The sequence below is a fragment of the Panicum hallii genome, chromosome 3 (assembly GCF_002211085.1).
Source record: "Panicum hallii strain FIL2 chromosome 3, PHallii_v3.1, whole genome shotgun sequence".
In the NCBI taxonomy this organism is placed as follows: domain Eukaryota; kingdom Viridiplantae; phylum Streptophyta; class Magnoliopsida; order Poales; family Poaceae; genus Panicum; species Panicum hallii.
In genome coordinates, this window is record NC_038044.1 from 10,223,201 (window position 1) to 10,239,648 (window position 16,448).

General features: G+C 48.3%; 2 protein-coding genes across 4 annotated transcripts; one reads left to right on the forward strand and one right to left on the reverse strand.

Moving 5' to 3' along the window:
- The first annotated feature begins 1,800 nt into the window (after positions 1-1,800).
- On the forward strand, positions 1,801-5,923 carry LOC112887928 (TPR repeat-containing thioredoxin TTL1-like). Its single transcript, XM_025954223.1, has 7 exons — positions 1,801-3,007; positions 3,494-3,695; positions 3,783-3,967; positions 4,056-4,389; positions 4,471-4,675; positions 4,864-4,970; positions 5,054-5,923. The coding sequence occupies exons 1-7, from the start codon at positions 2,100-2,102 to the stop codon at positions 5,213-5,215; spliced, it is 2,103 nt and encodes a 700-aa protein (XP_025810008.1). The 5' UTR covers positions 1,801-2,099; the 3' UTR covers positions 5,216-5,923.
- A 4,464-nt stretch (positions 5,924-10,387) lies between these two features.
- LOC112885174 (protein PLASTID TRANSCRIPTIONALLY ACTIVE 14) lies at positions 10,388-14,799 on the reverse strand. 3 transcript variants are annotated; one of them, XM_025950833.1, is made up of 12 exons: positions 14,526-14,799; positions 14,204-14,341; positions 13,555-13,680; positions 12,998-13,126; positions 12,796-12,885; positions 12,565-12,715; positions 11,957-12,066; positions 11,658-11,726; positions 11,259-11,364; positions 10,966-11,163; positions 10,832-10,874; positions 10,388-10,704 (listed from the first exon to the last, which is right to left on the reverse strand). In XM_025950833.1, the coding sequence occupies exons 1-12, from the start codon at positions 14,769-14,771 to the stop codon at positions 10,626-10,628; spliced, it is 1,485 nt and encodes a 494-aa protein (XP_025806618.1). In that variant the 5' UTR covers positions 14,772-14,799; the 3' UTR covers positions 10,388-10,625. The 3 variants fall into 3 exon arrangements, with proteins under 3 accessions (XP_025806618.1, XP_025806620.1, XP_025806619.1); XM_025950835.1 differs by lacking the exon at positions 14,526-14,799 and having other exon boundaries at positions 14,191-14,341; XM_025950834.1 differs by lacking the exon at positions 14,526-14,799 and having other exon boundaries at positions 14,147-14,341.
- Positions 14,800-16,448: the final 1,649 nt, after the last annotated feature.

Sequence of the window (16,448 nt, forward strand, 5' to 3'; positions counted from 1 at the left end):
ACCTGCTGTTATCTTCACTTAATTTGTACGTACGCGTCCTTGGGGTACGAACGATTCTTCATCCCCACGGCGCCGCATCCGTCGCCGGTGAGGCTTCCGGGTTCCGGCGGCCGCGGTTGTGGCGCCTTAATTAGTTGGAGGAATTATCGGCGGTGCAATGGTTTGATCGACAGTGTGGCAAAGCACCTGCGGCGAGGCTGACGGCATGGGCAGGAGCGAGTATAGTCATAGAAATCGGGGTCGTGTGTGCTGTTGCTCAACTTGGAAACATCGATCCCGTGAAACGTGTGGTAAAAATCTCTTATAAAAGGATCGTACCCTATTCCTCTATCAAGCCGGAAACTTTTTGATGACTGGGATCAAGCCCACGTACCAGCATACATACAAAGAATAGCACCATGCTTAATTATTTGTTAAGCTTATTTTTATTTAAAAAAAGTATCCGTTAAGTGGATGGACCTTGCTTTTCCCTGGGGGTCCAACCCGACGGAATCCAAACAACTGTTGCTCAGCACCACTAGCAGCCAAATCGTGCAGCCGTTCACCCACCCATCCAAGAACCCATGGGTGGAATACAAACAAGGTGACAAGGAAAGGCACAGCCCGGCTACCTCTAGCTGCACGCTAGTGTGGTCCGTGTACGTGTACACGCTACCAGTTGAGAGCTTCCATCAGCTAGCACACGCGGCCGGGATCGCATCGCCCAGCCATATCTACTTGAGCGGCTGGCCGGGTATTCCGCATGTGAGCAACAGACCCATCATGTATCCGTGCACGCGGTACCGTCCAATGTATGGAGGATGGTATTTCGGTGCATATGCATGCGGAATTGCGGACCGGGGCCAAATAGCTGATTATGCGCACACACGTATGTGCACGTGAGGGAAAATGGCAAGAGATCGGTAGCCGCCGATTAATTCATCGTGACAAGTACACGTGGCAGTCATATGCCTGTAAAGCCGATGCGTTGTGCGGTTTGATGAGACTTGTACGACAGCCACGGCAGCCAGATAACGTGGTGTTGTTTTTCAGGTGGTCGTGGTTTTTTCCTCTCTTTTTTTTTCAACATGGTAAACATATTTGTATTTTTCTCTGTCTTATTCGATTGATAGGCATTATCTAGTGCCCGCTCTTTAATTTTTTTTGAAGGGAAAAACAACTTTTAAGATGTATGAAAAAGAATGAATAAGTTTCTGGCTGGCCGGCTGATCCGGCATCAAGTGGGAGACAAGGTGGTGGAGTATCAAGAGATCACTCACCAGACAAATAGCCTGCTTGGGCTAGAGGAGGCTGCCACAGGCGCTGGAGCCTGGAGTTGGACCAAACTGAAATGAATTGCTGTTGCTCTTGAGCAGTTGAGCTCCCTCCAGCCTTCCCCACCACAGCACAGCCAGTCAGCCACCGGCACTGTGCGTGGCGATGCACTGGCTCCAACTGGCCGCCCCCATCTCGTGACTCATCTCGCACGCAAAATTACAAATCATGCTATCACCAAAAAAAAACATGAAGAAAGACCAGCAAATGGCCTTTCCTTTTTTTTCTTTCTGTTCCGAAAAGGAAAAAAAAGACGTTCACAATAGACGCCCAGCTCAATAGCTCATTGCCACGACAAAATCACATTAACAAAAAACCGTTGAAAAGCTGAACGAAATTCGGTTCGATGTATTGCCATGGGAGAATTCAGTTCATTTCCTTCCAAGCACAAGAAATAATCTACATTAGCTTTTGGCCCTTTCTGAATTTGATTTATATTTGTTTTGGGTCCTGTGGCCATGCTTTACCACTCCTCCCTTCTTCTACTCGACTATTCTTTTCCTTCCCTCTCACTTCTTCCTCCTACCCCTCACTTTGTAGTTGTAGCTGGGCGCTCTCTCTCCCTCAGTTGGGAGAGGAGAGGAGAGCACAGCACAGCACAGCAGACCCACCGCCCATACATACATATACACGCACCTCCCGTCCGTCTCTTCTCGGAGCGCCAACTCGCTTCTGCTGTCCTTGTTCACCAGCTGTGTACTTCTCTTGTATGCCTGCCCGCGCTAGGTCGCCGAGGGGAGTGCTGCTGCTCGTGTCGGCCGCTGCGCTGTGACCGAGCTCCGGGGATGGCCGAGGCTGACCGGATGCGCCTGCGCGCCGCGGCGCTCACGCTCCACGATGACGAGGGCGTCAGGGACAAGCCGGACCGGAAGGCGGACGTCTTCGCGGATCTCGGCTCCCCGGTCTCGCCGCTGCGCCTGCGCCCGGCCGCGGCGACGCCGTCGTCCTCGTCGTCGTCGGCCGGGTCCGCCAAGTCGCCGGCGCCGGGCAATGCGGCTGCGGCGGCCGTGGGGAGAGGCGGCAGCCGGGGGAACCACTCGGGCGAGCTGGAGGGCAGCAACCCGCCGCGCCCGCCCGGCCACCGCCGCTCCGGATCTGGCCCGCTGATTTTCTCCGGCGGCAGCAGCAGCGCGGGGAGCGTCGGGGGATGCAGCGGCGGCGGCGGGAGCACCGCGAGCTCGCCGCTCACCAATGCGCTCCCCACGGGCAACATCTGCCCATCAGGCCGCGTCGCGGGGGCGGCGGCCGCGCCGCAGCCGCCGCGCGCTCGCCCGGTCGTGCTCGGATCCGGCACGGGGCACTACGGCCACGGCAGCATCATGCGCGGCGGCGGTGGAAGTGCCGGAGGAGCGACTCCCGCGAGAACCAGCATTGACGCGGCCCCGCTCCACAGCAACTCCACGAGGTCTCCGGCGAGCTGCCCGGCGCCGCCGCCGGCCAGCAGTGCTGGTCTTCAAGAAATCACTCGCACCGGGAACGAGTGGTACAAGAAGGGCCGCTACGGGGAGGCGCTGAGGCACTACGACCGTGCCGTGGCGCTGTGCCCGGACAGCGCCGCCTGCCGCGGCAACCGCGCCGCCGCGCTCATCGGGCTTGGCCGCCTGGCAGAAGCGTTCCGCGAGTGTGAGGAGGCCGTCCGTCTCGATCCGGCGAGCGGCCGTGCGCACGGCCGCCTCGCCGGCTTATGCGTCCGGTGAGATTTCTTTCGCTAGTCTGCGCATGCCTGCCCTTCTGCACTGGAATGGAATTGCATCCACAGATCTCGCCTCCTTGTCTCCGCTTTGCTTGCGTGCAAATCCAATATGCTGTTCCTTGTCAGTTCCTTTCGTCATGTTTATCTGATTTGGGATCATTATAGTTATGGTGCTGATCATTACCATTTGTTCTGTTACTTGTTTTGGAAGTAAAAGCTTTGATCCTGTGATTACATGAGAAGCATGAGAAAGTTTGCATCTTTAGTTGGTAGTATGTTGTAGTGAGTTAATGGGGCCTTAATACGATGTGCATCAGACAATGCAGCTGACAGGGACTGCTTACCTGCATTATCGATTGTGCTTTGACCACAACAGGCAGAATCGCATATTCGTTGAACAGTGGTCCTAGTTCTTCTTTTGATGTTTACAAGTGTACAATGACGAATGGAAGTTTTACCCCATTGCACATGATTACCATATTCCAGGCTTGGGATGGTTGACAAGGCAAGGATGCACTTCACACTGGCTGGGAGTGTAAACCCATCTGATCATGCTGAGTGGCAGAAGCTGCATGAGGTGGAAAGCCATCAGGGGAGATGCATGGATGCAAGGAAAATTGGAGATTGGAAGAGCGCACTGCGGGAAGCTGATGCGGCAATTGCCAATGGAGCGGACTCCTGTCAATTGGTAACCCCTCATTACATTGTGCTTGAAATCATGTTACCTGTTCCTGGTAGTTGAGCCATTCACAAGGGAATTAATTTTTGCCTGCAGCTTCTTGCCTTGAGGTCAGAAGCACTTCTTCGGTTGCACAAGTTAGAGGAAGCTGATTCAACTATTACAAGTTTATTGAAATTGGACAATGCATCACTGCCTTCAATACCTACCAAACTCTCAGGCATGGCATCTGATTCTTACGTGCTTATTGTCCAAGCCCAGGTCAACATGACATTCGGAAGGTACAAATATCAAACCTTGAGAATTGTAATAACTGCTTTCCCTGGTTGTTCGTTGTAGTGGCACAATTATTGAAATTTGTTTCTGCAGGTTTGATTCAGCTGTTGCATTGGCTGAGAAGGCTAGACTTATTGATCGTGGTAACTCAGAAGTTGAAGTGATCGTAAATAACGTGAGGCTAGTTGCAATGGCTCGAACCCAGGGGAATGACCTTTTTAAGGCTGGCAAGTTTGCTGAGGCATCCATAGCCTATGGAGAGGGGCTCAAATATGAGCCCTCAAATCCGGTACTGTACTGCAATCGAGCAGCTTGCTGGTCGAAGTTAGGTCGGTGGGTGAAAGCTGTTGAGGACTGCAATGAGGCCCTAAGAGTCCAACCTAACTACACAAAGGCTTTGTTAAGACGTGCAGCATCCTATGCAAAGGTAAGAAACTTACATGCATCGCTATGCCTATGATCATTCGCCAATTATGGTATTGACACCTCCCTTTTAACACTTTCATAGCTTGAGCATTGGGCTGATTGTGTGCGGGACTATGAGGTGCTACGCAAAGATCTTCCTGGTGACACAGAGGTTGCAGAGTCTTTATTCCGTGCACAAGTCGCATTGAAGACAGCCCGTGGAGAGGAGGTGTCAAATATGAAGTTTGGAGGGGAGGTTGAGGCAGTAACTAGCTTAGAGCAACTCCGAGATGCTATCCATTCACCTGGTGAGCTTCTTCTCCAATAATTTTTACTGTTGTACCCTAGGTCCTGGCCTGCCATAGTCATTCTCACCTCCCTCTTGATTCTCGCTGTGCTAATCAGTGGATAGATAACCAGGCCTGTATGTTATAATATTATCAGAATGTTGTTTCATATGCATAAATGACCTGTTATTTGTGTGGCGTGTCTGCAGGTGTATCTGTTCTTTACTTCATGGCAACAATGAATCAGCAATGCTCACAGATAACCCCATCCGTGGACTCCCTTTGCTCCGAGTGCCCTTCAGTGAATTTCCTGAAGGTATTCCACCAAATATATCACGATAATTGTATTTGAAGAGAGCTCCCAAATCGCTAACCAATCATCTGTATCCAAACATGCAGGTAAATGTTGATGAGAGCCCTATGGTAGCAAGGGCAGAGAACGTGCGCGTAGTCCCAACCTTCAAGATTTACAAGGATGGCACGAGAGTGAAGGAGATGATCTGCCCTAGCTTACAGGTCTTGTGCTATTCGGTGAGGCACTATGCTGTCTCCAGCTCGTGAGGTCTGGTATTCAGTTCTTTTGTCCTGTTAGTGCCACCTGCCAACATTTCACCAACAAATTGTTCCTATATAATATCGCAGCCTCCACAGCATTTCACCAGCTCGGTATAACCTCCTATTAGGCATGTTGAGCAAGCTTGGTATACAAAGAAGGAACCTCCTATGCATTTCCGCCTTCCATGTGTTGCTAGTCCTGTGCATTCCTCCTCTTGCAACTATTTCTACCCACCATTTGACCCAGCTTAAGCAACCCTTCCATCTCATGCATCGCTTGGCTTTGTGCCTAAATGACAATTCCACTCCTGAAGAAAGCCTCCCTGTGATGTTCCTTGGATGCATGTTGCTGTAGAGAGGAGAATAGATGGCTGGCTGGTTTTCTCATTACATGTACATATAGCATATAGCAATACATCAAACCCATTGATAGATTGGTTTTCTGGTGGAGAGAAGGTGGTACCAGATTTGGGCATTTGGCGGCGGATGGAGGGTACAGGTGTAGTTGCCATTGTAGAGGGAGGGGATAGATGAAGAAAGATAATGTGTTATTGGTATGTAGAGAGATAAAGAGGGAGGTGGCTGGTGTCGTTGATGTCATTTGCATAGATATGCCTTTCTGGTGGTCTGTGGCGCTGATACATATATATAGTTCATGCTGACATTGGTTTCTATGAATAAAAGATAGCTCGACATTCTTTCCCATTTTGGACTCAAGCTGGCAAATCTGCTCGATCTCCCTGCGGTGATGCTGAGCCTTCTTGGCTTTCCATACTTGCAAATAAGATTCCATTCTGCATCACACGGCAGGTCCATTCTGCTCTATGTTACTCCACAGTAGGCTTTTGTTGTTCCTTTTTTTTTACGGAAGGCTTTTGCTGTTCCTGATACTGCTGTGAGCTTTTAGCTTTACTGTTGTTGACTGGTTAGCATGATACATGTCAGCATGTCGGCATGTGGCATGAGAGGGTTGATGTAATAGGGATGAAGAAGCTAGGAATTGGCCCCTGTACCGTGTGTTGCTCGCTTGTCTGCCTGGGGCTCGAGACCCGTTCAGCGCCTGCCTATAAGCTACCGCCACCTACCATCTCGTCAGCCAGGAGTAGCAGCACTTGTCAGTGCTCCCAACGGAGCTTTGGAGTGATAGAAAGGGTATGCTTTTCAGCTGCGACTGCTGGATCCGCCATAGATTGCATCTGCGAGCGAAGGGGGGCAATGATTTGGGTCCCGGTGCCGACTTCTCCAGTTCCCCTTCTGAAAGCGCTTCTTTTTAGCGACTGAATGCGAATGCGTTGGTTGGTCGGTTGGTGCCGTTGATTGCTAGCTTGGGCACAGCATGACCAGTTCATGTATGCTAGTACTAACATGTCTGTGCAATCATAGCGCAATGTTTAAAGGCCCCGGGCGATTCCAAATCGCTGCTACTCTGTCCATGTTCACGAGGCAAGATTGGTATGGACGCCAAAGTTTTCTGAGTCCCAAATGGAGTACCAGTACTTGTATATGTGTGTTCAGAGATGGAGTTGTACTGGATCTAGCTATAGATTATACACACACTGATGCTCTGCACGCGTGCCAAAGGCCTGCAGGCTCCATCTGTCTCTCTCCTTTCGAAGAAAATGCTCCCTGTCCGGAGCATCTCTCTCTCTCTCTCTCTCTCTCTCTCTCTCTCTCTCTCTCTCCCCCTATTCGTTTTGCTGCCGACAAGTGCAATTGAGCAAACAATGTTTCAGGCGTCCAATGAGGAAGGGGCAAACAGACATAGGCCCTTGCTCTTGCATGGTGTGCAAGTCAAGTAACCTTTGCTGTTGCTCAGGTTTCTATTCTGCGCAGGGAGTAGCAGCACGTCTAGGAGAGAGGGGAGGGAGATCTGATCTCGATCGTGCCGTTGCGCGCCGCTCGGCCAGGCTGTCCTAGTCGAGCTTGGCTCGCAATACGAGTCGTGCCGTCATCAGCCCGGCCGCGGCCGGGTCGCCGACTTGTTCCGGCCGGCGGAACGGAACGGAACGGAATTGTTTGGCACCGTCCTTCGGCCGTCGGGGTCCGGGCATGCTGCCGCTGCTCACGGGCCGACACCTCGCGCGTAGGCTTGCGGCGGCAGCTTTTGCGTGGGATTCAGCGACACCGTCACGCGCGCGCCCTTGGTCCACCGCAGCGCGCCGGTTGGGCGGCTCCAGACAACAGCAAGCGTCGCGTGGAGAGCACGACCGCCGGCACCTGGACTGCTCCTCGGGGGGCAAGGGGGGTTCGGGACGCCGGACGATGGATAGCGCACATGCGCATTTTCGTTCAGGATCAACTCAGCGCGGTGGTGTCGAGCCGTCAAGCCCATGAGTGCACAATGGAGGGCACGAGCACGACCCGCTACTTCTCGTCTCCCACGGAAACACCGGCAGCGAGCGTATCGGGGACGCCGGCGCTTGACGCAAAGAGCGCCCATGTCGGAAATTCCACCGCCCCGTCGGGGATATGGGAGAAGGGAAAAAGGTTTTTGCATTTGCCCCCTCTTTTTTTACAATTTGACTCCTGGTTTGGATCGCGAGTATTGATTGTGATCCGATTTTTACAATCTACCTCCTGTATTTACAATTACCCTCTGGCGTTTTGCAATTTACCTTTTGATTTGGATCGCGACTATTACTCACGATCCGATTTTTGCATTTTGACCCCCATTTTTTGCAGATTAGCCCCGGCCTTGGACCTTCTATGTTCTCTCTCGCTCGCCAGCGGGCGCCGCCGCCGGCGGCTGGCACGCTCGTCATGCTGCTTCCGTATCCGGGTCTTCTCTCTCTTTACCCCGCTCCCACCGCCACCCGTCCGCCGGTGTCTGGCCCGCTCGTCGAACAGCAGCTCGGGCCGATCGGGAACGGGACTCGCCTCGGGCTTAGCAGGCACGTCACGCAAGGTCACCGCCGTCGCTGAAGAAGGATGTTGCATGGAGCAAGTTAAATGGCCATGATTCTTTGTTTCTTTAGATAAAAAACGGCCATGATCCATGGATCAGACATTTCTGATTGCAATTTGGGCTAGACAATGCCGCACCATCAGCCATCTGCAATTTCTCTAAAAACTGTTCAGAATTCAGATCCGTCCGTTTCCGCCCTCCATTTCCTGTGTCTGCAATTTCAATTTGCCGGCGTTCACACAGCGCAGAACTGAAACATTGGTGTGAGAGATTGTATAAAAAACCATCTGTGTGAGAGACTGGGAGGGGTGGTTATATGGGAGAAAGGGGGCAGACTGGGCCCTGTGCTGCGTGTTGATGGCCTGTCTGCTTGTGACTTGTGTGATAATCCATTCAGTCCTTTGAGCAACACCTGCCATGTAGACTGCTAGACACTTGCCGCTGCTCCCACTGCTAGTCAACTTTGGGCTCTGATTGCTGGATCAGCCGAGGCCAAGCCATAGATTGAGATTGCAAGGGAGCAGTGATTTGGAATTCGGTCCCCGTGCCAAGTTCTGAATTTCTGATTAAAGCCCATCTCGCCTGAACGTGAATGTGAATGGGCTGGTTGGTGCCGTTGGTTGCTCGGGCAATCAGCACTACTAGTTCATCACAAGTATCTTGAATCATAGTAGAATGCAGAATCCCCCTTTCCTTCTCAACTCATTTTAGCTGGACTGGGACATTCCAGGTTGATGGACTAGGTTGGTATGCAAGCTAAGTTTCAGGTCCAAAAAGAGAATAATATAAACTTGCACTTCCAAACAGTATATTATATACTATTCATCTTCTTGTGATGAATCTTGCTAGCTACTGGTGGATGCTTTGCACGCATGACAAGTTCAGAAAGCAAAGTTTGTACCTCGCTGCCTAGTACTGCAGGCTTGATCTGCCTCCTTTTCTCGAAATGCAGGGCTCGTTTTGTCTGCAATGAAACACGAGAAAACAATCGTGGAGCACTGGAGCCTAGCCTGCCGGAGAAAGCTCGACGCCGTCGATTGCCATTGCCCAGCTTGTAATCCGGGATCAAGCACGAATTCTTACCTTCCGTCGCAGATCCGAGCAATCCAATCCCCGTCAGTTAGACCGAACATGGCCGACAACAGCCTGCACCAAGATGCCAGGCGCAGACGCCGCGACGGGGCTTGCCGCGGGCGTCTAGGGGTTCGGAACGATGGATCGCTCACACGCCGTCCTTCGTCCAGGATCAACTCAGCGCCCATGTCGCCGCGGCACTGGTGCGTCGAGCCGTCAAGGGGAGCGGGACATTCGACGAAGGGGAGCCGAGGACTGCCTCGCACAATGGAGGGCATGAGCACGACCCGTTACTTCTCGTCTCCAACGGAAACACCGGCAGAAAGCGCATCGGGGACGCTGGCGCTTGACGCGAAGAGCGCCCATGCCGGCCACGGCGAGGGCGCGCCGGAGTTCCACCGCCGCGTCGGGGACGACAGAGAAGGGAACACGGTTTTTTCATTTGCCCCCCTAGTTTTTACAATTTACCGCCTGATTTGGATCGCGATTATAGATCGCTTATAATCGCGATCCGGTGTTTTACAATTTGCCCCCGGTTCGGATCGCGATTATCCGGTTTTTTACAATACACCCCCTAATTGGATGACCACTATTGATCGCGATCTTATTTTTTACAATTTACCCCCTTAAATTTACAATTAGCCCCTGATTTGGATCGCGACTACGAATCGCGATCCGATTTTTTGCATTGTGACCCCTGTGTTTTTGCAGATTAGCCCTGACGTGGGACCTTCTCTGTTCTCTCTCGCTCGCCGGCTGGCGCCGCCGCCGCCGCCCATCCATTCGCCGGCCGGCCGGCACGCTCGTCATGCTGCTTCAGAATCTAGGTCATCTCTCACTTTTCTCCCGCTACCACCGCCGCCCGTCCGCCGGTGCCTGCCTGCCTGGCACGCTCGTCGAACAGCCGCTCGAGCCGGATGGGAACGGGACTCGCATCGGGCCTTGAAGGCACATCACGCAACGGCACCGTCGTCGCTGAAGAAGGATGCTGCATTGAGCAAGGCAAATGACCATGACTTTTTTTTTTCCCCTCCAGATAATAACGGCCATGGTCAATGGATCAGAGATTTCTCATTGCAATTTCAGCTAGACAATGCCGCACCATCTGCCGTCTGCGATCTCTCCAAAATTGTTCAGATCAGTTTCCCCCCTCCATTTCCTTGTCTGCAATTTCGGTTTGCCGGCATTCACACAGCGTAGAACTGAAACTTTCAACTATCTTTCCTTCCAAAATGACAACTATTTGTATTCTTGTTTCGTTTGTGGGGATCCTCTAGTGTTAACCTACAAATACAATGAGGGCAGCCCTACAAAATCCTCTACAAAAGAGGTGGCAGCTACCCTTCGAAAACCTCCAATGTCTAATGATTCCAAGTCTACTAACACACCAACTGATATTAGTTCTAAGTTCTACTGAACGTTGCGGCGCCTATACAGCTAAAACAAAATTCTGTCCTGATAGATGTCCAGTGAGTCGATGATCTTCTGTAGGAGCATCTTCCGGTGTAGACGATACCTGTGCATATAATAAAAGAATGTAAACTTATCAAGCTAGTATTAAAAAGCTAAATATTTCATGACCTAATGCAGGCCCAAAGTTGAAAAAAATCATTTGCATCATAACAAATAGGTTGTTGACATACTTGATTGCAATTTCACGCGTTTTGCTGATATGCACATCAGAATCTGGAACATTTGTCGGAATAAGTTTCAGCTCAAAGTGTAACTCAGAAACACAAAGTAGTTGAGAATAGTAGTTGAGAATGAAATAATTTACCTAAGATCTGCTGGTCTTGTTCAATAGTAGTTGAGAATGAATCCAACATTTGGCGGCACTCCTCTTGCAACACCTGAGCAGATTTTCTCTCCACACTCGGTACTGCAGGAACATCACCATCTGACCATGTTGGCAATGCTCTAGCTGCTGCTACAACCGCTCCATCCACGAAGTTAGTTTCTACTGAGGGCAATGCAGCTGAAAGCAAACACAAACAGGATGGCTTGAATTAATATTATGGGTTTAACAAATACAGTATGATTCATAGGGAAGTATTGCAGAGTGGTTCCTACAATTGTGGTATAGCTCGTCATGCAAACCGGCAATATTGAAGACCGATAAGAACGAATCCATGTGAATCTTCGCAGGGCTTGAGAAATTTATAAGTTCCCAAGGATTCTGCAGAATTTGTTTCACACCAGGGCAGATACGATGTCAATTCAAAAATGGTACACCAGAAGTTGTAGAAAATGATTTTGCAATTTTTTACGACAGGTTATTGTGATGCTTATGAAAGCAACACAGAATATTTCAGTACTAAAGTCGTGTACTACAAGCAAGATCTTTGAATCCACAGATACAATATAACTGAAACAATTTTCTGATGCCAAACAAATGGTTAAAAAAAACTTTCCTGCATCCTTATACATAAAAGGAAGCAGTAATAATAAGATACAAGTGCATGCCCATACCGTTGGTGATGAGAAACCATATCTTTCCATAAATTTGCTGTTCACCCCACTCATATAATCTATTGTCATCTGTACATGGACCAAAGGCAGACATAAGGAAAAAGAACTGGCTTGAAATTTTGAAATAAGAACAAGGTTGTGCAAAGATATTTCTCATATTTCTATTGCTATGTGCAGTAGTGGATTCACAAGTTCAATTTCAATATGAAACTGAATAAATTTGGCTTCACTAGCAACATAAACCAAGTAATTATTTGCTCAGAAAAAAGGTAAAGATGAACACACATCCTAAACAATACCTCATCTCCTTTCTTGATAGCATGTCCAGCCTTAATCATAACTTCAAGCATACGATCTTTAAAGCGCCAATGCAGGAAGCAATTAGCATTGGGTGAGTGGTTCAACATATCTGGGAAGAAAATGACAAGTCATAATTTAGCTTTTGTATTCCTAATCAGAAGATTGGGAGGTGTGCTAGCAGTAACACCAATATAAATTGACTTAAGGTGAATAACTATAATGTTTGGGAGAATTAAAGATGCAAAGCACTTGTGTGAAATATGACAGTAGATGTATTTATTATGGATTTTAGCTCAGGAGTTCTACTTTGTGCAAGTAACAGTGTTAATATAAGAGATATTATCTACTATTAGTATTTAACTTACATTTCATACTGATTCAAACGCTCGAATGCTGTATTACGTAGCAGTAAATAAACAAGCATAGCAGCATACAAAGCCACAAAACAAAGTAGAGTTAAGGTCCAATGCAAGTACATGGTTAAATCCAATTATTGTGAGTATCATCTCTCAGGCTCATACACTAGAGCTTTGTTGTTGATTTTAGTACCTACTACATACTGAAAAGCTGTAAATAGGGAAACATGACAAAAAAGAAAAAGAAATACCGGCATAAGGAGCTAGGATATTTGCATCTTGGATGAAGGCTCCCATTCTCATCTTCATGTTGACAGAGCGAGATTGAACAATACTCAGTGCCCAGAGAAATCTCTCATGGTCACGGGCAAGGCGTTTTAGCTTTAGAGGAACTGCTTTGTCCTGGATATTACTCATAAAGCTAATGTTAAAGGAGCCCAGGAAGCAAAGCTGGTAAAAGAGTACAGTGTACAGAAGTGTACCCAATGCTTTTGCCAGAAGTCAATTGCTCGTTGCTGGTGCTTTAACATTTCTGAGGCAAGATCTTCATCTTCTAGTTCCATCAAATCCTCCTAGAAAGCCAGGCATGTAAATTCATTCAAACTGTAGAATCAGATATAAGAAGCTTCTGTCTCAAAAAAAAAAGACAAAGTAGAAGTTTACTTTTGGTTAGCTTTTGGATACCTTCGGTGCCAGCAGCAAACTAGTGCATTCATTAGGCCCTGGCAAAAAATCACCATATAACTGCCAAAAGTTGTCTTCTATATCAAATGCATAGAGAAGAAGGCAAGCTAATCTTAGATCCCAATCCATCTGCAGGAATAATACAAATCACATTAGCTTGCAGTCTGCATCACTATTGAAGCTTGACATCAGGGAAGGAGGAAAACATGATTTATGTTTTTGACAATGGTGTCATTTATTCTCTTATTTAACAGTGAGGATAGTGGGTTGAAAAATTCAACCATATAGATGGAATTTGTACAGTCGAATTGCTGTGGATTCTCAATTACTGTTCAACTACCAGTGCTATAAGAACTAAAATATTCTATGAATAGTGAAATTGCATGATATAATCGGAACTTCAACACAGAAGCATTAGAGGGCTCCAGACTTTTTCAATGATGTATTTGATACCACACCCACACTTATTTGCATGAACAATATGTTCACCAAGCTAACTCAACTAAACATCTAAAATAAACCAGTGACAGCATTAATAGTTTGGTTAATCCATTTACCTCTGGATCTGTTGATTCAATAATGTCGAATATAGGATGACCTAGTGGAATAATGTCAGGGAAAAACATCCAAGGTTTCTTTTGAGTTATAGTCAGCATTAGCTCTAAGGGAATCTCCATAATTACCTGAAAAAAAAGCAAGCAGGATCAATATTCATTTAAAGCATATCATCACTGTGTAATAAAACTAAATTTATTATTTAAAAAGTTGGAGCATCCTCGTCAAATTGTATCATTGTTTCTGAAAGACCATTCTACAGCATTATGAAGAAGTAACATGTGGGCATTGGATTTGGCAAAGTGCATGGGAATAAACTTGTAGTTGGATGACATTATTTTTGGCAGCACCACGAAGTAGCATAAGCAACTGACTTCCACTGGTGATTATATAGAAGATACTATACATGGCAATTGAAATAGTGTGCTGGCAAAACACGCATTGACAAGAAGCAAGTACCAATTTAAACAGCTATGCTGCAGCACTCACTTATTCATATGGCAATGTCAGACCAATCACAAACTACATCCATTACACAAGGGACTAACTAATGTGGTGAAGCACATCCGGTTGCGTTGAACCGGTGGTTTGAACCTCAAATTGATTAGGGAAGGTCTAGTTAGAGGTCTGAGAATCACTGAAATGTCTCACTCTAGCTCTGCGTAGCGGCTCCACGTCCCGGGAAGCATACACGCCCATCCCATCCGGCCCTTCCAGGAACTCAATCCCGTACGCCCGCATCATCCGCGCGTATCCTATCCGGTAGAAATCAGGGTCCGCGGGCTCCATCTGCACAATTCCAACGCGCACATGAGCAATCCAAATGCCAGTACGACGTCCGAAACGGAGAGACAAGGAGCATCACAAAGCCACGAGAAGCTCATTTCCATCGGCCGCAGAATCAGAAGCTTCCGCAGCAGCTTAAAACATCCAGGAACAAGAAATTCCAGGGGTTGGGAAGCGATACGGGGACCTCGGGCGGGAAGGGGTCGTCCTCCTGCGGCGGCTCGAGCAGCCTGAGCGGAGGCGTGGCATCCTGCTCCTCGGCGACCTCCTCCACCGGGGGAGGCGCTGGCGGCTGCAGGCGCGGACGGCCGGCGCGGAGAGGCTGCGCGAGGCGCCGGACGCCCGGGGCAGCGACGTGGCGGGGCGGAAAGCGAAGGGACGGAGGAGGGAGAAGGGAGGGGAGGAGGAGAGCGGAGGCCGCGGGGGTCGCCATGGCAGGGCAGGACGCAGCAGGGAGGGAAGCGGGGTGTGAAGTGGGCTGAGACGTTATCTATTGGTTAGCGGGCGGCGGTGCGCAGCTTGAGTCCGCCTTCCGAACAGGGAGGCGTAATCCTTAGCCGTTCCGTCTAGTGGCGATTCAAAAGGCACGCCACGCAACGCTGCAGGCGGGCGCGCCTGCGACACAAAGCTTGAGCCGATTTCTCAAGTATACAAATGCAGGCCTGCAAAAGTATAGAAAAGAAATACCTTCTAGTCCAAAGTCCGGAAACAGACTACGTAAACTCGAAATTCTTGCAAGACTTTGTAACTCGAAATTCTTTGACAAGTTCAAACGAAACTATAAACATGTTGATCAATTTGGCGGATGATTATATTCTAAAGAAATGATTTTCAGACCTCGTATATGTGCCGATGCCTATCATCTACGTAGTTGACATCACCATAGCTAAGCCTCCATTTTTTTTAAGAAAACTGTAAGATAAGAAAAGGCAGTATAGAGTGACAGACAGTACCGTAAGTACAGATTGTTCAAACATCTTTCGTAGCTGAATCCTCAAGATCAGTACAATCAACCAAATCAAAAATAAGTTTCAAGTGACAGGCAAGAGAAGCATGCACAAGTGCCTGATAAGAGAGAATAATGTTACACGATAATCAAAAGGATATAATAGCCAGTATGAAAAACGATGGACAAAGGGGCCATCTCCACCTTCATCGCTGAAAGGTAAGCATCACTTAGAACAATGTACTTTCCAACTGTGGTAATAGTGAACTGTGACAGGAGATAGCCACTTGATTACAAGGAAAGAAATAAAATAATTATGTAAGTGATGCAGAAACCAACTGTATCATGTAGATTGTCATAATTGGTAGCCCTTCCCTCCCATTCCTCCATGTTTAGCTCCAAGAAGCACTTGCAAATATTAAAAGGAATTTTGAATACATATAGCAGCAACATCTCTGGAAGATATGGCTGATACAATACATGATAACAAACCTTTCAAGATTTAAAACAGTAAGGATAGCATCATGTGCCTTTGGTCCTAAAAGGCCAAAGTATTAAGTTTTGTATGAGAGAAAAAAATTTACTTTGGTATATAGAAAATGAGGTGTGTTTTACATACCTTTAACAACAGAGGAACACACCAGATCTTTTTATCAATGGAATGCGAAGTAGGTGGGGATCTTCCCCCACGAAGTTGGTTAAAAAAATTATTATTCCTGCTTTTATACTTTGAGCCTACCGCAAGTTCCTAGCAATTTATCTTCGAAAAATTCCTAAGGCATGTTTCAATTTCAAGTTTTCAAAACTGACGAGCTCAGCACAAACAGCAGCTTGGTGCGGTTGGGCCTTCTCCCGACATTCCTGACATGCAGCCCATCTGTAAATCTCGGCCCATATTTTTGCCCCTAGAGACCCAGTAGCAGGCGCCGCGCAGCCCGTCGACAACCCCGCCGTGCCGCCCTTACACTTCCGACCAAACGCAAACTCTCCTGGCTCGCTTACATCTGGGCCTAAGAAATCTTAGCCCCACACGTCAGTGTTCAAATAGCCACACACGACCGGTCGCCCGACTCCCAGGTGTTCACGCCTCCCGAGCCACGGACGCACATTAAAAAAAGCAAATAAATAATGAAAGAAAGCCGATAAAATTATTTAAGAAGGTTG